Source organism: Pavona decussata, unplaced genomic scaffold, assembly GCF_977016875.1.
Source record: "Pavona decussata unplaced genomic scaffold, jaPavDecu1.1 SCAFFOLD_64, whole genome shotgun sequence".
Taxonomy (NCBI): domain Eukaryota; kingdom Metazoa; phylum Cnidaria; class Anthozoa; order Scleractinia; family Agariciidae; genus Pavona; species Pavona decussata.
The window spans coordinates 1,052,501-1,077,992 of record NW_028145484.1 but is presented as its reverse complement, the minus strand read 5'-3'; the positions used below and the strand labels follow the sequence as shown (position 1 = coordinate 1,077,992).

Below are 25,492 nucleotides of genomic sequence, written 5' to 3'. Positions count from 1 at the left end.
AGAAAAAAGATTTGTTGTTCTTTCAATTGTCTGTTATGTAACGAACATACCGGAGGTTCTTTTGGCGTGGCAAGTTTCACAGGTATTTGATGCTGTTTTTATTTTAATTAACAATTATTAACGACAGACTGACTCCAAGACTTAATATAGTTTCAGGGAAATGCTTGTTGTTACCAAGTTTAAAATGCAAATGTAAAAAGGAGCGAGAAATGTGTTCTGTTTGTGATCAAGTTTGGCAAATACCGTGACATGTCACGCATAATCAAATCAAGTGTGAGCTAACACCAATTTGATGTTATTCCTGCCCAATGCGTCACTCAACTAAATCTTCCAGGGAAGTTCTACCTCGAAGAATTAGGATAGTTTCATCGAGCTTATCCAAAAGCAAGAAAAAAAAACCAAAAAAGAAGAAGATGAAATAAAGAAAAACCGAGAAAAACCGGCTGTGGAACTTTATTAGCAAAAATACGGAGTCATCTTTGACTTCGAGCGTGGCTCATGCAAACGCATTTTAATGGCTCAAGTTAGAGTTTGCTGATTTTGGGAGAACAGATGTTTGGCTTAAAAAATATCCAGACATTTTTGGAAAGGAACGCCGCACCTCTGAGAAAAACAGTTTCGAAATTGCCTAACATTTGGCCCAAGACATTTTCGCGATCGCAAAGAAATTGCAAAATTCCATAAAAAATTAAGTTTTATGTTAAGTCGGGATTTTTTCTTTTGACAACGTTTTTTAGACGATAAACAATACAAGCAATCGATATGAGTCCCCAGAAATGACGCGAAATATATTTTATTGAGCTTCAAATTCTGCATATATTTTGCGTGACATCAGGGTCAGTAAGGGTCAAAACCAGGGAGGGTGGTCAAACTACGAAACGCAACGACAAGAGAATTGCTAAATAGCATCATTCATTATCATTTCGGACAGACATTAAATGGTGAAAGTTTGAAGGAAATCGGCCGACCCCCATCTTTCACCTCTGCCTGGTTTTCTCAGACAATGACTCTTAATTGTTGTTATCTTAAGGTCTTTCATAGCCGTTTCCAGCATTTATATTTTGAGAGATGAACGCTACCACTTTTTATCAGTTGATGCAACGATAATGGTATCAAACGAGTATGTAATCATTGGAAAAGAAGTCATGGTCATTTTCTCGACTTGATATCTCACCATAGCAAAACAATAACCTGTTTTAAAAGCCCTTATTTTAGCTTGAAGTGGTTACTATTTAAAAACAAGCTTGGTGACCCCCGTTTATCTATGGCGTCGTGATCAGCTGTAAGTTTCGCAAAGTTAAAAAAAACTGTAAGGAGGGATTCTTAGCCACTTGTTTTAACAGGTTATACTGTTGCTATGGTAACCTATCAAGTTACCACGAATCCCGTTCATCTACTGTGCTGTTGCTGAGACGTGTTTGCGCCCTTCCGGAGATGGCGTTGGAAACCATGACAAGGTCCATTGCGTATTTTGAAAAATCATACCTTTCCTCGCTTTTAGTCCACGTTTCAAATTTCAATCAATTGTTAGTGAAAGCAATTTAAAAAAGAAAGTGAAGACTAAGATCTTTTTGCGAATTCAAGATTAACGTGATTAATACAAAACCAATCAGCATTTGCTCACAGCATGTCGGCTCTGTGTGACACGCATGGCGAGCGTAAAACAAAGAGAGCTCTAAGTGAAAAGGCACCCGATTTGAAAAAATCCATAAAGCTGTCAAATGTCTGAGAGATATAACTCTTTAAGTGAAAGTGTTGCATAACCACCGGGAATTGTGCTTGAGACTCGAAGTATAGATTGAAATTAAAACTTTAATCTTTTGATTGTCTTCATTTGCTGACAAAATCCGTCATTGTCCCACTAAATTTCTCCAAATTCCCTCTGCTTGCTAAAAAAAAAAAAACAGTCTCGGCGGCTGTTTTGTTCTGCGTCGGATCAACAATCACGACCCAAAGCCCCGAAACAATTCAGAATACAACACAGTCATTAAATAAATAGAAAAAGCGGAAAGTCGGTCAGCTAAAATTAGTTCTGTGGCTGTCTAGTGAGGCGGTTTAGTGCCATGAATGTAGATTATAGGACATACAAAAATGTCCTCACAAGAGCATTTTCTCATCTTATTTTGATCTCTAGCGATATGAGTTAACGTTAAGAGTAGTCAGGATGGTTTTAGTTAAGAGATTCTTGCCCATAACTCAACACATACACATTTTAATTATTATTCATAGTTCCGAATGTGGCCAATATCAAACCAACAAACATGAGTCAAAGTTCCATTTGTATCTCAGATCAACACCAGACAATCTTTTTTTTATATATCAAAAAAAACTAGTAAAAAGTCCATCACCATTTCAGAAAGTGGGTACTGAGATACCCTGCCTCAATCTTTAAGTGATTTCAGACAATTTAAACCACCTGAACGGCACCCAGATGTCTGACGGGAGTGCACATGCCTATACACGTTGTTCAAGGGAGGGGTGGGTAGATCTTTCCTTTCGGTAATGTCATATAATTAAACAACACTCACTGAGAGCCAAGTAAAATAAGCCGGATTATTCAAATCAAATTTGTCCGTGTCATTCACAGTTTGCTGCAAACAATCCAAGTCATCATCATTACTGGGTCATCTAAAACTAACTCAGTAATCTTGAAAACAACCTTCCAGTTGAACTTGTCTTTCAGTTCTTTGCATTAATTTTAATCATAACCTACCGTTGTTAAACAGTTTCAACTGACTTGTCGTAATAACGCAGCTCCCGGCGGATGAGCAATTATATTAAAAGTGAGACTAAGTTTGCAAGATAAAGACGAAATTGTGTGCGCATGCAAACACTTACAAGTACACGAGCTTCCATTTTATTTTGCGCAACAGAATAATTACATAAAAAGAAACAGCTACTCTTTCAGGATTCATACAATTGGGTGCTTAGGATTGCAAAATGTTTGCCGGCGAATCGTTCGCAAAGTTCAAAGGCATTCCTCTGCTTGAAACTTCGCTTCGACAGCATTTTAGTTCCTCGAAGATCAGGTGCATTCGAAGACGACAAGGCGGAAGCTGCAAGTTCTACCTTGGAGCCATGAAGCCCCACTTTTCCTCATTAAAGGATGCAAAACTCGAATTTAACCTTTAGAGACAGCCCGGGGAACTTTCTTTATGCCGCAAAAAACTGAGTAAGATTAAACTTCAAACATTCGAGGATCTAGCGGCAGGGATGATCAAAGATCAATAAAGCTTTCATCAAGAAGGACTTCGTCAGGGAGTTTTCAAAATATTTCTGTACTAAAACTGGCAGGTTGTACCGTCATAAGCCTTTAAGCCATACATACAACATACAATACCTGAATGAACGGCTTCAGTCTTGAGAAAGTTGTTCGGGGACACCATAAATGGCGGTTTATTACCCCACCTCAAAGCAAATGGCTTGCAAACTCTTACGAGTTACATTCGACAATGCTGACAAATAATGCAGCGAAATGCAGCGTGACTGCTTCAGGCAATTTGCGTAATAGTTAGAGACCCTTGACGGTAGCGGGGTTTCCTGGCGTATCGAAACTGAAAATTCCAAACTATTTACGTCAGCGGAGTATTTATAAGTGTCATTTGCGATGGACGCGACGGTGTGTAAAAAACAAAATAATAATGAAAACAAATTTTCGCGAATCGTCGGCGCGGAAGAAACCTCCAATACAGGAGTATGCGGGTTCAAAGTACATGTGTTCAAGCCAATATGGTTTATAATCTTCACTGATTTCAGCGATAAGCATAAGCACGAGGTGACATACGCACACGCAGTAAATTAAAATTTTGGCGCCAAAATTATAAATCCAAGGTGGCGGACGCCGAGGAGGGATTCAGCGACGAGGAGATCTTTTTGCTTGTTCTTTTCTTGTGCTTAAGCTTGCGTTATCCAATTTTACACGAGCGACGTAACGACGCAAACATAAGCGCAAACACAAGTTAAAGGAACGATTTCCTTTTCTTGTGCTTGCGTTTATGCTTGCGTCGCCCCCGGTTTACACGTTGGTCTCTTGTGCTTATGCTTGCGTCGTACGTGTAAACCAGCCTTTAGGGCCGATTATTTATATAGATCTAATAAAGACTGAATCGAGCTTTAAACGAGAACTCCAGAAATCACGGCTACTGTGTTTAGCTAAGCTTTGTCTTAATTAACGGCATCATTAGAACATGGGGTAGCCGCAGCTCATGAAGTCCACAACTAACCATGGCTTAGCAAGTCCGGTTATTGTTTTGACTTCACCTTGGTTACCAAGATTGTATGTTCATGCACTGCAAACATTATCGCACATTTCGTGATTAAACATGTTTGAAGTAAAATACGGTGAACAAACTTTAGATGAAGGAAAAAAAAACTTCTTATCGCAGGATAGAGTTTTTGGTTTTCGGTCACAGAAAATAAGGGCTACGATAGCACTAGCAAAAACAAAAATGATTGGAGATTAATTTTGGAGCGCTTCGACGCGACCGATCCCAGTCAAAGTGATTTGAAGGCACTGCCAGGATGCTAAAAATAATAAAAATCCCGACAAAGAAAGAGTTTGACGAGCACGGGAGACAATGAGCACTTGGCGGCGGGCAAATAAGACAGTATGGGTACTCTTCACTGGCATCTGGGATTGTAGACTACAAAACAGTCGTATTTCTCTTTACTTTTTTTCTCTTCAATCGATCGAAAGCCGTTAAGCGTCTCTCCCCAGTCCCACTCTGTTATTATACACTCGCTCCAGACCTATCGTGTGAGAGACGCGCGCATACGAATTACAGACCAACGCAAAATATACGACAGTTTTGCAGTCCACTGGAACTGAAGGTTACCTTTTCTATAAGCAATCAACCAGATTTGCCACTGATTACTCCCAGAGGCGAAACCGGTTCCCGAAAATCTTCGTGGTCTGCCTCTAGTCTTAAGTTTTCCCTTCTTGTCTGTTTATTTTGAATTTTTCTAATGTACTGGGTCCGCAGTAATTGGCTTGGGCTGTTGCCGGTTCCCTGCCATATTGTGTTCTTATTGTATTCTGTAAGTTGTTGATCATTATTGTAACGTATTATCTGTTGGCGAAGCTAATAAAATAAAATAAAATAAATAAATAAATAAATAAATAAATAAATAAATAAATGTTGTTTAAATAAGAGGTGGCATCTCAGGAAAACCCCTGCGCTTAGACTTCACTAATACGGTTTATAATCCTCACACTGATTTTAGCAGCCTTAAGGCTGGTTTTTAGGTGCCGGCGATAACCATAAGCACGAGGCGACATACGCAGGCGCAGTGAATTAAAATTTTGGCGCCAAAATTTTAAATCCAAGATGGCGGACGCTGAGGAGGTATTCAGTGACGAGGAGATGTTGTTGCTTGTTCTTCTCTTGTTCTTACGCTTGCGTTATCCCGGTTAACACAGGCGACGTGACGAAGCAAACACAAGCAAAAGAACAGTGAAAGGAACGATATCCTTTTCTTGTGCTTGCGTTCATGCTTGCGTCGCCCCCGGTTGCACGTTGGTTTCTTGTGCTAGCTTGCGTGGTATACGTATAAACCTGCCTTTAGGGCCGATTATATTTATAGATCTGGTTGTAGACTGAATCGAGCTTTAAACGAGGACTCCAGAAATCACGGCTACTGAGCTTAGCTAAGCTTGGTCTTTACGGAATTATTAGAAAATAGGGTAGCCGCAGCTCACGAGGCAACTAACCATGGCTTAGCAAGTCCAGTTATTGTTTTGACTTTACCTTGGTTACCATGATTGTATGTTCATGCACTGCATACGTTATCGCACATTTCATAATTAACATCTACGGTCAATAAATTTTAGATGAAGGAAGAAAAATTTCTTATCGCAGTATTCAGTTCACGGTTTTCGGACACTGAAACTACGGGCTACGATGGCACTAGCAAGAACAGGAGAGTTATTTTAGAGCGCTTCGACGCGACTGATCCAAGTAAAAGTGGTTTGAAGGCACTGCGAGGATGCTAAAAATCAATGAAAGTGATGACAAAGAAAGAGTTTGACAAACACCAGAGAAAATCAGCACTTGGCTGCAAAAAACAGTGTGGGTACTCTTGGCGGCAACTGGAATTGTAGACTGCAAAACAGTCGTATTTTTCTCTTTTTTATCTTAAATCGATCGAAACCCGATGAGCGTCTCTCCCCAAGCGTCTCTCGCGCTCTCTCTGTTTATACACTCGCTCCAAACCCTCCTCTCTTGCTCCAAACCCAATGACCAACCTAAAATATACGATGGTTTTGCAGTTTACTGGAATTAAAGGTTACCCTTCTTTTAAAAAAAAGCAATCAACCAGATTTGCCACTGATTGCTCCCAGAAGCGAAACAGGTTCCGAAAATCTTTGTGGCCTGAGGGAAATGTTGTTTAAATTATCCGTGGCATCTCGATAAATTTCTGGGCTAAGACCTCGATCAACGATGATGATCTTTATCTCGGTTTTAAATGATCCTTATCTGTGGACAAAAAATCGAAAAAGTACACAAGGCCTACTCTTTGGTAATGCAAGTAATAGCCTGTGATCTAACTTTTACATGCAGGAATTTCAAACCTTGAGGAAATAACCCATTTTTTGACTGATACGCCTTTTGGCCGGCTTGAATGTATGGTAGTTAACTGTTGTCTCAGAGGCGCATAAATGGAAGTATAGGGGAAATTATAAGGATAAGCAACACAATTGACATATGAAGGAGTCCCACTTCTCTGCGATCAGAGATCTCTCCGATTAAGAGGATAATTTGGCTCAATTTGACAAACAAAATGAGCGAGCGGATGAAAATCGGACACCGATTTATAAAAAATCTGTGACAGTGCAACAGATTTTTTTTAATCAGGCCTACTTTCACCAACGCTACACCAACAGAAAAAAAGAAATTGGCCGACAACTTGTAACGTGTAGATTGGCCCATACGATTGAACCTACCAATGGAGTTGGTAAATTAGGACGCGTAAAGGCGCTGTTTCACCAGGCAAGTTTTCTTGCAACTTGCCTCGCAGTTTTGTTGCACGAATCGTTGCCTAGTATAGCATGCCCTGAAATGAGCATGTCTCGTAATATTTTGTTGCAGAGACAGTTACCAAAAGTAGAACTCGGTTCTACTTCGTGCAATGGTGATTGCATCAAAAACATTGCAAGACAAGCTCATCATTTCAGGGCATGTTACTCGACGCTACGTTTGGTGCAACTTGTGTGATAACGGTGTAAAGAAATTGCGAGACAAGTTGCAAGCCGAATTGCCAAGTGCAACACTACCTCAAAATTAGCTTTGAGTCGCACAAGTTTCAAACGATGTGACAATCCCTCTGTGCGCAGGGACCAAAAGGGTTCATTTTGAGTCTTTAGATTAACACCAGCTTGTAAATATTCCAATGAATGTTATTCAACAATAAATTTCTATAGTGACAAAGATTAAGTGAGGCTCGACTGAACAGGTCTCAGTGAGGTATCAAGAAGTATCCTTGTAGGTTTATACATCAAGTAAAAATTTGATAAGCATATATAAGTTTATACAATGAACTGTGTAAAACTCGCGTTTTGATTGGTCTAGAGGAGTGTGTGATTAGAGTATAGACGCACGATTGACGTCATCGAGTGGTGTGACCGGCGCACGTGATCAGAGTCTAGAGTCCAGCCAGTGCGACTGGTCAACAAAGTTTTGCAAACTGTTTTTGCGAGTAGCGGACAAAAACAGGCAAATTTTCGCAGGGAAGGAAAACTGCCCAATAAAAATTTGGACAAAGACCGTTGAGGCTGACGTCAACCAGGATAGGATAGCTAGAACTTTGATGTGACGTGGTAACGAAGCAAATATTTTTCGAAATATGTCGCCGATAAAAATCCGGTAATGGCGAGTAATCGATTTCAAATTGCAATGAAGCGACTTGCATGCTGTAATATTTTGGGGTCAGGATTTTCTCTGGAATAAAGGTTAGTTTTGAAAAAATTGTTAGTGAAATTCTTTCGGATTCTAATTTAGAAGATCACAATTGCTTGTGTGTAGTAGTCTAAAACTGAGTTTGCTGGGAAAGTTTTGACTCAGCTCAGGCAACGCGATGCTCGCTCACGAAATGTGTCGAAATGTCTTGGTTATTGTATAAAACAAATAGATTCCATTTTGACGTGGGTCTGTACTCTGATAACGCACAGAGGACGTCAAAACGTGGTGAGAAGATCAGTCACGCTACTCGCCTGCGGCTCGTAGCGTACTTCTTTGTTCTCACCACGTTTTGACGTCATCTGTGCGTTATCAGAGTACAGACGCACGGCAAAATGGAATCTATTTGTTAAATAACTACGACTATGTACAAGAAAAACTTTTACAACAAAACTGACGAAAAACAAAACCATCAACTCAATGCCTGGCACTGAAAATATAAGAAAATTTAGTCCCTCCATCCAGTAAAGACAATAGGCCATTTGCGAGCTGCTTTGAACCTCATTTTGAAAACGAGGCGTAGAACAAAGTTTCTATTATGCAACCTCGTTCCCAGGGTCTCTAGAGGAGAGACCCTGGGAACGAGGTTGTCTATTATGAAAATTAGTTATCATACATATGCAAACAAAACTACTAATTTTCATATGAATAACTTTGCACTTAGACTTGCTTTTAAAATGAGGTTCACAGCAACTCGGAAATGGCCTTCGACGAGGGACGACTATCATAGATAGGTAAGCAACTTGAACAGCTGCGATATAAATTGAAGCCTGAAAAGAAATTTGAATTTGAACGGGATTCCAGCCCGCTATCTCGGCGATATTTGTGTAGTTATCGCGTAGTTCATGGAGTCGAATCCTGTAAAGTTCAAACCATGATTTTGCTTTTTTCTTTTGTTTGTTTCTTTTTTTTTTTGTTTGTTTGTTGGGTTCTTTGTTTGTTTGTTTGTTTGTCTGTTTGTTTGGATTTTTGCCTTCATTTTAGAAACTTTTCAAATTGCCTCCCTCACTGCGATGGCCTTCCCTACTGCATTGAATCTGCCATCCGCTATTCAAATGTGTACCTCATATATTCACCCTGAATTTTACACTATTTTATCGACAATTTTATACAATAAGCTCATGCATAAAACAAAACTGGCTAAAATGTGGAGAAGAAAAACGTAAGGGAAAAGTTCTAGGAAGCTCCACTGGCTGCTCTGAAAAATTAAAAACAAACTACTGTCGATCAAGCTACGTTAGGGGGCCGATTACATGAGCCGGACTGGTTCGATTTGCCACGATGGCATGGCTTAATTTTACTTTTGTTAATTAATCATTTTGGCTGATTTTTAATCAATCATTCAAATAGCCTGTTTCTTCATTCGTCACATTTAACTTGAAATGCGTACAGTTTTCGATGATCAATCTCGTTGTCGTGTGAAATTTTGTCGTGAAAAAATGCTGCCCGGTAGGCGACGTACATACAAAACTCTCAACCTGATTTTTTGACGGATCGCTTATTCCCGTATAATTTGTTGTGATTAACAGACATGCCGAGATGTCGAGCCGGCTAACCGGTCCAGCCCAGCTCATGTAACCGGCTCCTAAGAGTTTTCGAAAAACTGAACCATACAGGATCTGTGACACAACTTGCGCATACACCCGCCTCTCGCCACAGACAACGGTTTTTTAAGAAGTGTAGAAGAAAACCATAGTAGTTACTCTGCTCTAATCACAGCACAAGCAAGCAACAAAAGGAACCAATCCCTCGTACAGGAAAAGATGGCGAATGTACATTTTAACCACAATACCTTGCAAACTTAGCACAGCCAATCAGCCCGAGGAGTGCCGGAAATGGCACGACGAAAGTTTTCATCGCGCCATTTCCTCGCCGAGGACAACATGCACATAGAAAGCAACATTTTTGGCGAAATTCCCCTTGTACTAACAAAGTTGTGTATGCTGCGTTTGCAATTTCATAGTACCTGTTTTAGTTTTGTCTTGCTTTCTAATCGTTTTTAGACTTTTCCTATGCTAAGAATTATGGATAAATGTACCAGTTGTCATCTTTTTCGGTACGATGCATTCAAACCCTCGGAAAATACAGGTAAGCGGCGTTAAGCGCGGGAAAACCCGTGTGAGTAAAACGCAATTAATTTTGCTTTTACATCCGAATGGAAGAAAGTTTGTAAAGCAACAACATAACGAAACCTTATATCGCAAAACCAAACACTAACTTTGACTTTTCGCCACTCAACTGAAAACTATTTAAGAAAACTTGAAACACTTCGGCAGTATCAGAACTTGCTCTTAGTTATAATTCACTGTTCGCTAATTTAGATCTGACACGAGTTGTGTTAACCACAGCTCCCCGTAACTAGCAGCTGTGCTTGCATGTTCTTCTCCAAACAGTTTTCTTTTAACGTCTAACGCGTGCTGGAATGACTGGACAGCGGAGGTGTAGTCACCAAGCTGACGTTGTGTGATCCCGAGTGAATGGTAACTACGAGCTGTGTCTGCATGTTCTTCTCCAAACAGTTTTCGTCTAATATCTAACGCGTGCTGGTGTGACTGGAAAGCAGAGGTGCAGTCACCAAGCTGACGTTGTGTGATCCCGAGTGAATGGTAACTACGAGCTGTGTCTGCATGTTCTTCTCTAAACAGTTTTCTCCTAACATCTAACGCGTGTTGGTCTGACTGGAGTGCAGAGGTGTAGTCACCAAGCTGACGTTGTGTGATCCCGAGTGAATGGTAACTATGAGCTGTGTCTGCATGTTCTTCTCCAAACAGTTTTCTTCTAATATCTAACGCGTGCTGCTTTGACTGGAGTGCAGACGTGTAGTCACCAAGCTCATGCTGTGAGATCCCAAGTTCATGGTAGCTATGAGCTGTGTCTGCGTGTTCTTCTCCAAACAGTTTTCTTCTAACATCTAACGCGTGCTGCTTTGATTGGAGAGCAGAAGTGTAGTCACCAAGCTCATGCTGTGCGACCCCAAGTGAATGGTAACTATCAGCGGTGTCTGCATGTTCTTCTCCAAACAGTTTTATTCTAACATCTAACGCGTGTTGGTCTGACTGGAGTGCAGAGGTGTAGTCACTATGCTTATGTTGTGTGATTCCGAGTGAATGGTAACTATGAGCTGTGTCTGCATGTTCTTCTCCAAACAGTTTTCGTCTAATATCTAACGCGTGCTGGTGTGACTGGAGAGCAGAAGTATAGTCACCAAGCTCATGTTGTGTGACCCCTAGTGAATGGTAACTATCAGCGGTGTTTTTATGTTCTTCTCCAAACAGTTTTCTTCTAACATCTAACGCGTGCTGGTGTGACTGGAGTGCAGAGGTGTAGTCACCAAGCTCATGCTGTGTGACCCCGACTGAATGGTAACTATCAGAGGTGTTTTTATGTTCTTCTCCAAACAGTTTTATTCTAACATCTAACGCGTGCTGCTTTGACTGGAGTGCAGAGGTGTAGTCACCAATCTGATATTGTGTGACCCCGATCTCATGGTAGCTACCAGCTGTGCTTGTATGTTCTTCCCCAAACAGTTTTCTTCTAACATCTTACGCATGCTGGTGTGACTGGAGTGCAGAGGTGTAGTCAGCAAGCTGATGTTGTGTGATCCCGAGTGAATGGTAACTATGAGCTGTGTCTGCATGTTCTTCTCCAAACAGTTTTCGTCTAATATCTAACGCGTGCTGGTGTGACTGGAGAGCAGAAGTGTAGTCACCAAGCTCATGCTGTGTGACCCCTAGTGAATGGTAACTATTAGCGGTGTTTGTATGGTCTCCAAACAGTTTTATTCTAACATCTAACGCGTGCTGCTTTGACTGGAGTGCAGAGGTGTAGTCACCAAGCTGATGTTGTGTGATCCCGAGTGAATGGTAACTATGAGCTGTGTCTGCATGTTCTTCTCCAAACAGTTGTCTTCTAACATCTAACGCGTGCTGGTGTGACTGGAGTGCAGAGGCGTAGTCACCAAGCTGATATTGTGTGATCCCGAGTGAATGGTAACTGTCAGCTGTCCTTGCATGTTCTTCTCCAAACAGTTTTCTTCTAACATATAACGCGTGCTGCTTTGACTGGAGTGCAGAGGTGTAGTCACCAAGCTGGTGTTGTGTGACCCCGAGTGAATGGTAACTATGAGCTGTGTCTGCATGTTTTTCTCCAAACAGTTTCCTTCTAACATCTAACGCGTGCTGCTTTGACTGGAGTGCAGAGGTGTAGTCACCAAGCTGATATTGTGTGTTCCCGAGTGAATGGAAACTATCAGCTGTCCTTGTATGTTCTTCTCCAAAATGCTTCAGAGTTATATCGAGTGCTCGCTGATATACGTGAAGAGCGTCCTGGTAGTTCTCTTTATTGAAGTGGAAATTTCCAAGATCAAGGTAACACTTGACGAGTGCTTCCTTGTGTACTCTCTGTAAATCAACAGATTCTGTACATTTCTCGAGTGATGCTTTATGGTAACTGATTTTTGTTTGATACAGTTTTCCTGGGTCTTTAATTTCATTAAAACGCACGGTAATAGCAACAGCAAAGCGGTGAAAATTGAACAATCCAATGGAAATTGGAAATTGTGTTTGCGTTTCTTCTAAAATTCGTAGCATGTTATAACTAAAATATTCCTTATCCTCATTGTCACAGAAACTTTTTGTTGCTTGGTACAGAAGCAAATTAAGTATTGATTTTAGTGGCTGATTGTGGGGCACGACGTCCGTGTCTGCGTGAGGTGTCGTTTCCTTGATAGTTTCTTCTTCTCTGTTTTCCATTGGCGGAATAATAAGTAGTTGCTTGTCTCTTACTTCTTTGCATTGCTGGATTGCCTTGTTGTAGTAATGCGCTGACCTTGACGAGTCATTTAGGAACTTATAATATACGGCAAGGACCTGGAAAACGAAAAGCTTTAGGACGGCCTGCTCTAAGGTTTTGTCTAGTCCCAATATAGCCTCTTGTAAGCAGTTAATTCCGATGTCAATTTTCCCGGAAACCAGCTGACATATGCCTGAATAGCACAAGCTCTTTCCTTTTTCTTCGCTTAATAACGCTGGTGTCGACAGTCGCATTTCTTCTGCTTTAGAAAGAAAATGCTTCGCACTTCCTTCTCCACCCCAATATGCATCTCCAAAAGCCTTTGAAGAAAGTAATCGACAGTAAAACCCAGTAGCCTCAAGCTTGATGGCGGTGTCAATTGCAGAATCGTAAATCTTGAGAGCGATTTTCCCTTGTAAGTAAAAAAGGGCATCCAGAAACAGATCTGCTTCTGCTAGAACGTCAAAGACTTTTTCAGCTATTTCAGAATGTGAACACCCATCTAAAAGGCTTTGAACAATACTTTGATCATCTTCATAGAACGCAATGAATGCCGACATAGAATGACCAGTTAGAAACTGTTCATTAAGTTTCTGGAAAAGAGAAACGCAAAACTCACAGAAGCGCCTTTTTGAGTTCTGAATAATCTCCTTCATATCATGCTCTCCCTTTTCTCTAGCAAATGATTGAAGGAGTTTATGCATAGAGAATGAACCTGGTTTTGAACTTGAATTGATGAGGGATTTTCTGCAAAGCCGTTGTAATATCTTCTTGGCCTCAAAAATCCTTGTGTCACCCAAAACAGCTTCAGCAACCTGTGTACTAAAATTTTCAGGAAGAATGGACAAGGACACCAATGCTTCTTTTTCTTGTACAGAGAGTCTCTGGAAAGAGGAGTCAAAAAGAACCTGCAATCGGTGATCTGTTGGATAATCTGGATTGTCCAACATCTCAGCGATACTTTCGGTATTGGTCCCCATGAAATCATCTAGAAACTGGCTCGTTTGGGAAGTATCGTCGGAAATTAACGAACACAATAGCTTTATAGCTAAGGGAACATGCCCGCAGATTTGCGTAACTCGATTGCAGTGGGAGGTGCAAGCAGTTGGAAGTAGTTCGTTAACTAGAGCTTTGGAGGAGGCTTCATCCAATGGTCCTACTCTTAAAGACTTGTGGCTTCGAAAATGCAAGTTCATAAATTCGAAAGACTCCCTCGTTGTTACGACAAGTGTCAACGTTTCACTTTGCCAGAGAATTTCTTCGAGCAGCCGTACGACGTCTGCTTTCACATTCGGGGAGCCACTTTCTAATAGGTCATCAGCATTATCAAGAATAACTACCATACGTTCTGAAATCTCGCTTACATGCTGGTAAAGTTCATCTTCGGGGGATAGAGCCGATGACTGGTGATTTGTAGTGAATTGTCTGAAAGCCCTAAGGAGCTTTGATTTCAAATCTGCAACTGACTGAAGTGATCTCAACGAAAGGAAACAGACAGGCAATCCTTGAGATTGAAGTTCATGTCCCACTGCGATTGCAACTGAAGTTTTTCCAAATCCTGGTGATCCCCAGATCGACATGATTCGCGCAGATTCAGAAGTCACGTGTCCGATGATCTCCTGGCACTCGCTCTGGCGGCCAGTAAAGTTAGGTACCAATAAAGGAAGGAATGATCTTGGTAGCGATTTGTTCGTACCTTTAAAAGGCAAAAGACAAAAGCAATCTTCGAAAACTTTTCCAGATACTGAGGTCAACACTAAAAACCTTGTTATTCCTTTCTCTTAAGCTTACCAGCTTTTTAACATCCCCACTTAAATGGAAGTTAGATTCATTACTTTAGGCCGCCCCCGCTCCCTATCATTTATTATCCCATGATCATACAGGACTGAAATTTAGACCAAATTTAAGTGTTAATTGCCCCCTGTAGCGTAGTTAAAATGTCGAATGTAACTAAAACTACAGAAATTTGTGGAGTGGGTGTTTCAAACCAAGCATCATACAAAACAAAGCTGAAACATTTGTCAGTGTAAAATATTGAGCAAGATTTTAAAGCCATTCACTTGGTTGATTCAATAATACTGCACAGTCCTATCATATTCATACTAGAAGCAGCAGTCGTCTGCCCTTATTCTGGTACTGGCAGCCTGCAAGCAAGTTCTCTTAAGGTCATCCGCGGGAGGATTAGCTTCAGCGGCGAGCGAAAGGAGAGAGGATTGGGGCGGAGGTTTTCCCGCCTCAGTCCTCTTGCATGCAGATGACCTTAACAGAGCTTGCTCGTAGGCTATGGTAATGGTTGAACTTTCTTGATCCTCACAGGTACCAAACGGGACAGACTGTTGCGTCTCCGTGTTACAAAGGGGTACGTATTACATGTCTATTAGGGAACAACAAAACGTCACTTGATAATGTAAGTCTCCGTTAGTTGAACTTTATTGCGATTATTCCAATTCGTTGAACTTGAACAATATAACCAAACTAAATTGGTAGGAACGGCATTCAAGGTAGAAAAAAAAATTGAAAAATTTACTGTAGTGTGCTGTCGTTCTCCACAAACTTCAGATTTCATCATTTCACGTTGCTGTTTTGCAGAACTGAGACGGGAAGGGAAGTTACCAAAATCCATACCGCACTTACAGAGCAACTATTTCGTTCATTAAATATCCCATAGTTTTGTGACGTTCTCTTTGACGCCTTGACAGAAGATTTCTGTAGGGAGAAGTTTCCTGTACCCTAAAACAGTTTAATTTCCCATCGATAAACAGTGGAATCCGGCTCACTCGATCTATGGACACTAGGACACTTTCTTACCATGAACACCCTATTACCACTTACATTTTGTTTTATCCTGACCAATCCATTTCACATAAAATTAGCTTGAGTAAATTACGGACATTAGCCTGCAACACAGCCGTATTGTTTAGGGGGAGCGGTATGGCCGCCATCTTGGATTTTGGAAGCAGAGTGAAGATTTAAGAGAGTATGCTTGGGTATTAAGTTCAAAGAAAAAAGAGTCGGGTAGACCCGTTATAACGGGGATGTACTGTAATTTTCTAATTCCCTATATCAGAGTCTCATTCTCTTATCAAGCCTATATTAAGCTTGGTACCTGGATTTTTTGATTGATCATCACCAGCATCTTGCGCTACCTTCAGCTCGTCGATCTTTCCTTCCAACTCGTCGATCTTTAGCTCCAGTATGGCGATGTCTCCTTTGTTTGGAACGTCGCTTTCCATTTTCTGTTTCATTGCAGCTGAGTTCGATTTTAACTCGTTGATATCTGAACTCACATTTTGAAGTATCTCGTTCGCACGAGTATCCCTCTCATCAGCTTCGCTTTTCGCTTTTATTAACTCTTCGAGTTTTTGCTCCAACATGGCGATATCTTCTTTGTCAGCAGTATCGCTTTCCACTCTACGCTTTATGGCAGTTGACAGCGCTGTCAACTCGCTGATATCTGAGCTCATAGCCTCTAGAAACTTGATGTACGCCTGAAACTCCTCCCTCATACGCTCTTCCAACTTATGGACTTCATTTGTAGGAAAATCTGTTTCAGTCAAACTTTCCAACAGCATCAATCACAGCTGTCGTAGCTCCAAGAGCTTTGAATGCATTTTTAGCGTGTTGCACACGTTGGTCAAATGTTATTTTGTCCATCTTCGAGCTTTTCAAATGGCAATGTGCATTTCTCAGCAGTCGAAGTTGATCAACCGCAAGTGCAAAGGTTTCAGCATTGTTTCCAACCGGGCTGACCACGGATGGATGAAAACTTCCGTAAAGTACACCACGAGGCTTTATGTACAAATCATTGAGTGTTCTGCGGCGACCTGAGCTATCTAGTAAGGCGAAGGACTGCGCAAAGACGGTGGCCTGGAATAAGGCGCTACAATCCCATTCATTGTAAGACAGGTGTGTAGGAACTTTGGTTGTACCACCCTCGGTGAACACAAACAGATTTCTCACAGCAATGGAGTCATCCCAGAGCTGGAATCCAGGGCGATGTCCAAAGATGTTGTCCCACATGGTTTTAAAAGTCTGACGTAACGCGTTGGGGAATTCATTTAAAACGAGGGATGAAAACTTGAAGTAATTTAATTCTTCGTCTCTACAAGGCCTCAACGCCATCTCGTCTCAACATGTGTTAGGGATGATACTCAGGGATCCAACTGGACTCTAATTAACTGAAACCAATGATACCAGAGAATAAATTGTGACAAATACCCACTTTTTTGGCATTTTGAATTATTCCGATTTAAACCGACGCGCAAGTCTCGACTCAGACCTTTAAATCACTGGTCAAGCGCGCCGTATATTGTCTGAAACATGCATTCCTAAATATTACTTTGACCTTGCAAAAAAGTTTGGCCTTTCTACCTTTCTCGTCAGTCGCTAACCAATGTTGAATATCTGTGGCTAAGTTGACCAAAAATTCGTCCAGTTTCGGTATGAATTTCAAGATCTTTTCGAATGATATTAATTGTTGTTACCTTAAGGTCTTTCACAGCCGTTTCCAGCATTTATATTTTGAGAGATGAACGCTACCACTTTTTATCAGTTGATACAACGATAATGGTATCAAACGAGTATCTAATCATTGGAAAAGAAGTCATGGTCGCAACTTGATATCTCACCATAGCAAAACAATAACCTGTTTTAAAAGCCCTTATTTTAGCTTCAGGTGGTTACTATTTATAAACAAGCTTGGTGACCCCCGTTTATCTATGGCGTCGTGATCAGCTGTAAGTTTCGCAAAGTTAAAAAAAAAACTATAAGGAGGGAATGTTAGCCACTTGTTTTAACAGGTTATACTGTTGCTATGGTAACCTATCAAGTTACCACGAATCCCGTTCATCTACTGTGCTGTTGCTGAGACGTGTTTGCGCCCTTACGGAGATGGCGTTGGAAACCATGACAAGGTCCGTTGCGTATTTTGAAAAATCATAACTTTCCTCGCTTTTAGCCCACGTTTCAAATTTCAATCAATTGTTAGTGAAAGCAATTTAAAAAAGAAAGTGAAGACTAAGATCTTTTTGCGAATTCAAGATTAACGTGATTAATACAAAACCAATCAGCATTTGCTCACAGCATGTCGGCTCTGTGTGACACGCATGGCGAGCGTAAAAGAAAGAGAGCTCTAAGTGAAAAGGCACCCGATTTGAAAAAAAATCCATAAAGCTGTCAAATGTCTGAGAGATATAACTCTTTAAGTGGAAGTGTTGCATAACCACCGGGAATTGTGCTTGAGACTCGAAGTATAGATTAAAATTAAAACTTTAACCTTTTGATTGTCTTCATTTGCTGACAAAATCCGTCATTGTCCCACTACTTTAAAATACACTAAATTTCTCCAAATTCCCTCTGCTTGCTAAAAAAAAAAAAAACAGTCTCGGCGGCTGTTTTGTTCTGCGTCAGATCAACAATCACGACCCAAAGCCCCGAAACAATTCAGAATACAACACAGTCATTAAATAAATAGAAATAGCGGAAAGTCGGTCAGCTAAAATTAGTTCTGTGGCTCTCTAGTGAGGCGGTTTAGTGCCATGAATGCAGATTATAGGACGTACAAAAATGTCCTCACAAGAGCATTTTTCCATCTTATTTTGGTCTCTAGCTATATGAGTTAACGTTAAGAGTAATCAGGATGGTTTTAGTTAAGAGATTCTTGCCCATAACTCAACACGTACACATTTTAATTATTATTCATAGTTCCGAATGTAGCCAATATCAAACCAACAAACATGAGTCAAAGTTCCATTTGTATCTCAGATCAACACCAGACAATCTTTTTTTTATATATCAAAAAACTAGTAAAAAGTCCATCACCATTTCAGAAAGTGGGTACTGAGATACCCTGCCTCAATCTTTAAGTGATTTCAGACAATTGAAACCACCTGAACGGCACCCAGATGTCTGATGGGAGTGCGCATGCCTATACACGTTGTTCAAGGGAGGGGTGGGTAGATCTTTCCTCTCGGTAATGTCATATAATTAAACAACACTCACTGAGAGCCAAGTAAAATAAGCCGGATTATTCAAATCAAATTTGTCCGTGTCATTCACAGTTTGCTGCAAACAATCCAAGTCATCATCTTTACTGGGTCATCTGAAACTAACTCAGTAATCTTCTAAAACAATTTGCAGTTGAACTTGTCTTTCAGTTCTTTGCATTAATTTCAATCATAACCTACCGTTGTTAAACAGTTTCAACTGACTTGTCGTAATAACGCAGCTCCCGGCGGATGAGCAATTATATTAAAAGTGAGACTAAGTTTGCAAGATAAAGACGAAATTGTGTGCGCATGCAAACACTTACAAGTACACGAGCTTCCATTTTATTTTGCGCAACAGAATAATTACATAAAAAGAAACAGCTACTCTTTCAGGATTCATACAATTGGGTGCTTAGGATTGCAAAATGTTTGCCGGCGAATCGTTCGCAAAGTTCAAAGGCATTCCTCTGCTTGAAACTTCGCTTCGACAGCATTTTAGTTCCTCGAAGATCAGGCGCATTCGAAGACGACAAGGCGGAAGCTGTAAGTTCTACCTTGGAGCCATGAAGCCCCACTTTTCCTCATTAAAGGATGCAAAATTCGAATTTAATCTTTGGAGACAGCCCGGGGAACCTTCTTTATGCCGCAAAAAACTGAGTAAGATTAAACTTCAAACATTCGAGGATCTAGCGGCACGGATGATCAAAGATCAATAAAGCTTTCATCAAGAAGGACTTCGTCAGGGAGTTTTCAAAATATTTCTGTACTAAAACTGGCAAGTTGTACCGTCATAAGCCTTTAAGCTATACATACAACATACAATACCTGAATGAACGGCTTTAGTCTTGAGAAAGTTGTTGGGGGACACCATAAACGGCAGTTTATTACTCCACCTTAAAGCAAATGGCTTGCAAACTCTTACGAGTTACATTCAGTAATACCGACAAACAATGCAGCGAAATGTAGCGTGACTCCTTCAGGCAATTTTCGTAATAGTTAGAGACCCTTTACAGTAGTGGGGTTTCCTGGCGTATCGAAACTGAAAATTCCAAACTATTTACGTCAGCGGACAATTTATAAGTGGCATTTGTGATGGACGCGACGGTGTGTAAAAACAAAATAATAATGAAAACAAATTTTCGCGAATCACCGACGCGGAAGAAACCTCCAATACAGGAGTATGCGGGTTCAAAGTACATGTGTTCAAGCCTATATGGTTTATAATCTTCACTGATTTTAGCAATAAGCATAAGCACGAGGTGACATACGCACACGCAGTAAATTAAAATTTTGGCGCCAAAATTATAAATCTAAGGTGGCGGACGCCGAGGAGGTATTCAGCGACGAGGAGATGTTGTTGCTTGTTCTTCTATTGTGCTTAAGCTTGCGTTATCCAGTTTTACACGAGCGACGCAACGACGCAAACATAAGCGCAAGCACAAGTTAAAGGAACGATTTCCTTTTCTTGTGCTTGCGTTTATGCTTGCGTCGCCCCCGGTTTACACGTTGGTCTCTTGTGCTTATGCTTGCGTCGTACGTGGGGGACCAGCCTTTAGGGCCGATTATCTATATAGATCTGGTTAAAGACTGAATCGAGCTTTAAACGAGAACTCCAGAAATCACGGCTACTGTGTTTAGCTAAGCTTTGTCTTAATTAACGGCATCATTAGAACACAGGGTAGCCGCAGCTCATGAAGTCCACAACTAACCATGGCTTAGCAATACCGGTTATTGTTTTGACTTCACCTTGGTTACCAAGATTGTATGTTCATACACTACATATATTATCGCACATTTCATGATTGAACATGTTTGAAGTAAAATACGGTGAACAAACTTTAGATGAAGGAAAAAACGTTTTTCTTTTCGCAGTATAGAGTTTTCGGTTTTCGGTCACAGAAAATGAGGGCTACGATAGCACTAGCAAAAACAAAAATGATTGGAGATTAATTTTGGAGCGCTTCGACGTGACCGATCCCAGTCAAAGTGATTTGAAGGCACTGCCAGGATGCTAAAAATAATAAAAATCCTAACAAAGAAAGAGTTTGACGAGCACGGGAGACAATGAGCCCTTGGCTGCAAATAAGACAGTATGGGTACTCTTCACTGGCATCTTGAATTGTAGACCACAAAACAGTCGTATTTTTCTTCTATTAATTTTTTTCTCTTAAATCGATCGAAAGCCGCTAAGCGTCTCTCCCCAGTCCCACTCTGTGATTATCCACTCGCTCCAGACCTTTCGTGTGAAGACCGCGCGCATACGAATGACAGACCAACGCAAAATATACGACAGTTTTGCAGTCCACTGGAACTGAAGGTTACCCTTTCTAAAGGCAATCAACCAGAATTGCCACTGGTTGCTTCCAGAAGCGAAATCGGTTCCGAAGATCTTCGTGGTCTGCTTCTAGTTTTAACTCTTCCCTTCCTGTCTGTTTATTTTAAAATTTTCTTATGTGTTGGGTCCGCAGTAATTGGCTTGCGCTGTTGCGGGTACCCTGCCATATTTTGTTCTTATTGTATTCTGTAAGTTGCTGATCATTATTATAACGTATTTTCTCTTGGCGAAGCTAATAAAATAAAATAAATAAATAAATAAATAAATAAATAAATGTTGTTTAAATAAGAAGTGGAATCTCGGGAAACCCCTGGGCTTAGACCTCTACGATGATTTTCTTAGTCTCGGTTTTAAATAATAGTTACCTATAGACATCCAATGGAAAAAGCAAACAAGGCCTACCCCACGACAATGTCAGTAATGGCCTGTTATCTATACTTTTACATACAGGAATTTCAATCTTCTGGGAAATACTCATATTTGATACGTATTCAAGTTGGCCGGCTTGAATGTTTGGTAGTTGACTGTTGTCCTGGAGGCGAATAAATGGAAGAAAAGGGGAAATTATGAGGATGAGTGGAAACAATTGACATATGAAAGGGTCCCACTTCTCTGCGATCAGAGGAGAGGAAAGGAAAATCACAGGTTGATCCCGAAGCCTTCTCCGCTCTTTTCTTTGTGAAAGCTGAGTCGCTGTGTTTAATTACCATTCAACTCCAAAAGTCAAACCTCCACCTCATGGTTTCACGTTTTTACCAGACAGTTTCTCTACACGTATGTACACTAAAAGGCGGTGGGACCCGGATGTGCAGAAAACCAACAACTTTATTACAAATCTTAAAGGAAGCCTCCACTGATGAAATAAGTTAGCGTTAAATTGTTGAGACTACAGTCTTAATTTACATTTTGTTGGAAAACATGGAAATAATATTTCTGTGTTGGACAAAACAGGATTTGATTATCGCTAATTTTGGCTTTTAAATTTCCTGGGCGCCGCCAAGTTGGATTTCATGACGTAACACGGTTGTTCAAATGTTTCACACAAAATAACTTCCGCTCACTGAAAATAGCGGCAGCCGTATGACGTTACAAAATCCAAAATGGCGGCGCGCGGGAAATTTAAAAGCGAAAATAGACGATAATCATATCAAGTTTTTAGCACACTTGAATGTTATTTCTACTTTTCAAGCTTAAATTTAGAATTAAGACGTTTCCAACAATGTAACGTCATAGTTCGTTGTCAGAGTGGAGGTTCCCTTTAAAAACATCTTATCTTGGAAAGGCCCACAGCTAAGAATAGCGACACTCAGCCTGCGTGGCAGGCGCCAGAAAGTTGGAGGAAACACGGAAATCAGGCTTCGCACGCGAAACGAGGGGAGCACGCTCCCCTCCCCGCGCGCGTGTGATCGATTCCCCTCTATCCATCCGCTACCACACAGGCCACGTGAAACTAGGCGGCCATGTAGTTGCGCATTACTCAGTGGAAGGACAAGAAGAACAGTTATGATATTCAAATTAAGGCGAAGTAAAATTGAGGGATGGTTAGAGTAAAAGATAATTACAGCAGGTTTAAAAAGCAATAAACAAATAAAGTTCACAGTTTGCGCCCGAACGACAGTTTTACTTCCTGCTCATTCCTTAATCCGAGTGTTATTTCATAAAACTAGTTGATGTCAATTTCTTCTTAATTAATTTGTATTCTTTTCATCAGGTCTTATCTTTACTGAAACTGACGGGAGGGAGGGTGGGTGGGAGGAGGGCGTGGCAAGGTCTTAAAGCACGGTCAAAGTCAGACCCAACTGAGAAAACACCACAGAACCCGGTGAGAGACTACCCTTCAATTTCCTCATTTACGTAAGGGTTTCTCTCCCAGAGTACAAAGACTCAGAGCTAAATGTGACAGCCATCTGATAGACGCCATTTGAAAACTAGAGCTTTAAAATGAAAATCTTTAATTCTGGGCGAGCATTCAGAAAAAAAGGTTTTAGTATGTAAATGATTATTAACTACAGCCATTCAAAAAAAAGTACCTCCTCAACGTCGAAGTCTTTCTTAATTTTCTCCCACTGTTAAATTTGACAAAATTGAGAAACCTTTATCTGGTGGCTCCCTATTGGGGATCGAATTAAAGACAATCCTTAAAGTTTTTACTTGAATCAAATTTTGCTGCTTACTTAATTTAAACTCGATTGAAAAATTTTGAATTATTCTTTATTTTTAATTTTTTTCCTTTCTCTTCTTTTTCCTTTCTATTTATTAATAATTATTTTTTCCTTGCTGCATTCAATTTACGTCTTCAATACTGTATGTAAGAGTAAGTATGTATGTAGTTATGTGTATATATGTGGAATTTTCTATAATAAAAAAATATTAAAAAAAAGGAACTGGTCAAAACTAGTCTCTCTGAATTCACAGAGCTGAGTAAGCCAAGTCAAAGTAAACGGTCAAGTCTTTTTCCGACACTCCCATTGAGAACCACTCTAACGAAAAATGTAAAATTAAAATGTCCCAGTGCCGGCTCACAGAAGCGTAAGGGATTGTCGTTAGAAATAATTCACTGTTCGCTTACAATCAGACGTCTGTTGATTGACATTTTCAGGTGCGTGCTGCATAGACTGGTGCTCTGAACTGAGCTGGTGACATCATGTCATTGTGTTGTGCGATGCTATTTAATAGTGGCTGTCATCGATGCTTTTCACAGTCCTCTTCAAAACAGTGCACATTGAACGTGCTGTCCACGCAGGTATGATTGGCGAGCTGAGTGGAAGTAACTTAACGCACACTGTATATGCCCGAGGTTACGGTAACTGGCAACCGTGAGGACTGGGCTGGACACTATGTAGTAAAGATGTGTCGTGTTGAGCTCCGTGCCGAGCAAACGTGTTTTTGACTTAGAATTGGTCTTACTTGTTATTACTCGCGCTGTATGTCTTGTGTACGACTTAGATCAGGAAAGAGAATAGGCAAAGCAGGAATTGTTGAGTTGGAATCAAAAGAAAAGCCAAAGGTGACGAAGAAAGAGTCGGCCATGAACGACGCCATTTTTGAAGAGCTCAAATCCCTTCGAAGTGACCTCACAAAACAAATGCAAAAATTAGTGACGAACTCGCAACTTTTAAAAATACAACCGATGTCCGCGCGACTTGCGAAAATTGAAAGCGTCATTTCAAAAACTGATGAAATTGACCAGTTAAGCCGAAAGTAGAGAAGGCTCGAAGAAGATGTTGGCAGCTTGAAGGAGTCTGTGAATAGAACGTTAAATGAAATGGAAAAGCTTTTTCAGGAATGTAACGTGGAGCTGAAGAGAAGAGTGGAACGCTTAGAAAGATATTCACGAGATTTTCATTTTTTTTTTTTGGGGGGGGGGGGGGTGTTTGTTTGTTTTTTGTTAATTTATTGTTTGTAGTTGTAGTTGTTGTTGTTGTTGTTTGTTTTGTTTTTGTTGTTCTTTTTCTTTTGTTACTTTTCAACATTGAGAACAATATAGCATGGATTTTTACATAGTGACAATAACGATTTTATGTGTATATAGTCTCATAAAATTATGTAAATAAAGGTTTGAGCATCTCAGACACTTTTAAATAAACATATGAACATTCAAGGCCCGTCTCTTGAAAACCTTGTTAATTAATGCCAGGTCCAATAAGTGTTTTGACTAAATCCATCTTTTATCAATTCCTGCTAATTTTAAGTGTAAACTTTACAATAGATAACAATAATAAACTCTTTAGAATGTGGCTTTTGAATGAATCCCTTTTTAAGAACATTGTAGTTGCAAAGTAGTTTTTAGGTTCAAAACTTGGAATCTACAGATGAAACTTTCTATCATGATGGTAATATGGCCCATCCAGCTTGACCAAATTTATCGAGGTATAGCTTGGGGAAATGTGAATTTCAGGGCAATTAAATCATAACTAACACCACTTTTCCACCAACCACCTTAGCTATCATTCAGTTTTTTTTAACGAAGATGATGCTGTATTACTTTCATTTATTTGAGCTCTTGAATCATATTTCCTGTCTTTTTTAAGCAGTGGCCCTGGTGCTGCAGGATATGAGGAAGAGAATGGCAGTGAGTTTGTCACAACAGTTGGTAAGTGAAATGACTTAGAATCACTTCCTTTCAGGTCAGTCGCAATTAAGACATAAGAAGGGCGGGTATTTTTAAAGGGCCTCTTCTGTGTGTCTTACCTTACCAGCAAAACAAGCCAGTTTACCATATTTAAAGTGAGGGGTTCACATTTCACTGAGCTCATGTGCATGAATCTGAATGCTTTTTTCTCTTGCTTATCAACTTCATGGCCTTAAAAATCCCACTCACGTGTACTTCCAATCAGTAATCACATTCTATAATTAGTCCAAGCAAAATGAATGATGACCGAAATTCACAGAAAATGCTAGTGGCCGTGGATTGTACTCATATT

General features: G+C 40.4%; 1 protein-coding gene and 3 pseudogenes across 4 annotated transcripts in view; 1 reads left to right on the top strand and 3 right to left on the bottom strand.

Annotated features, from left to right (window-relative positions):
• LOC146478312 (uncharacterized) overlaps window positions 1-25,492 on the bottom strand; it is a 175,554-nt pseudogene that overhangs the window by 124,266 nt on the left and 25,796 nt on the right. The window lies entirely within an intron of this gene.
• Window positions 9,354-25,492, bottom strand: part of LOC146478304 (uncharacterized) — a 172,558-nt pseudogene continuing 156,419 nt past the window's right edge. The window contains exon 9 of the transcript XR_014865066.1: window positions 9,354-10,446. The product of XR_014865066.1 is annotated as an uncharacterized LOC146478304 (transcript). The remainder of the gene's footprint in view (window positions 10,447-25,492) is intronic.
• LOC146478315 (uncharacterized) lies at window positions 10,268-19,666 on the bottom strand (annotated as a pseudogene). The gene is made up of 3 exons (XR_014865071.1): window positions 19,559-19,666; window positions 15,853-16,924; window positions 10,268-14,442 (listed from the first exon to the last, which is right to left on the bottom strand). The product of XR_014865071.1 is annotated as an uncharacterized LOC146478315 (transcript).
• LOC146478314 (axin interactor, dorsalization-associated protein-like) overlaps window positions 17,637-25,492 on the top strand; it is a 15,338-nt gene continuing 7,482 nt past the window's right edge. The window contains exons 1-2 of the mRNA XM_085111688.1: window positions 17,637-17,659; window positions 25,100-25,161. Coding sequence (XP_084967814.1) covers window positions 17,637-17,659; window positions 25,100-25,161 — 85 coding nt within the window. The remainder of the gene's footprint in view (window positions 17,660-25,099; window positions 25,162-25,492) is intronic.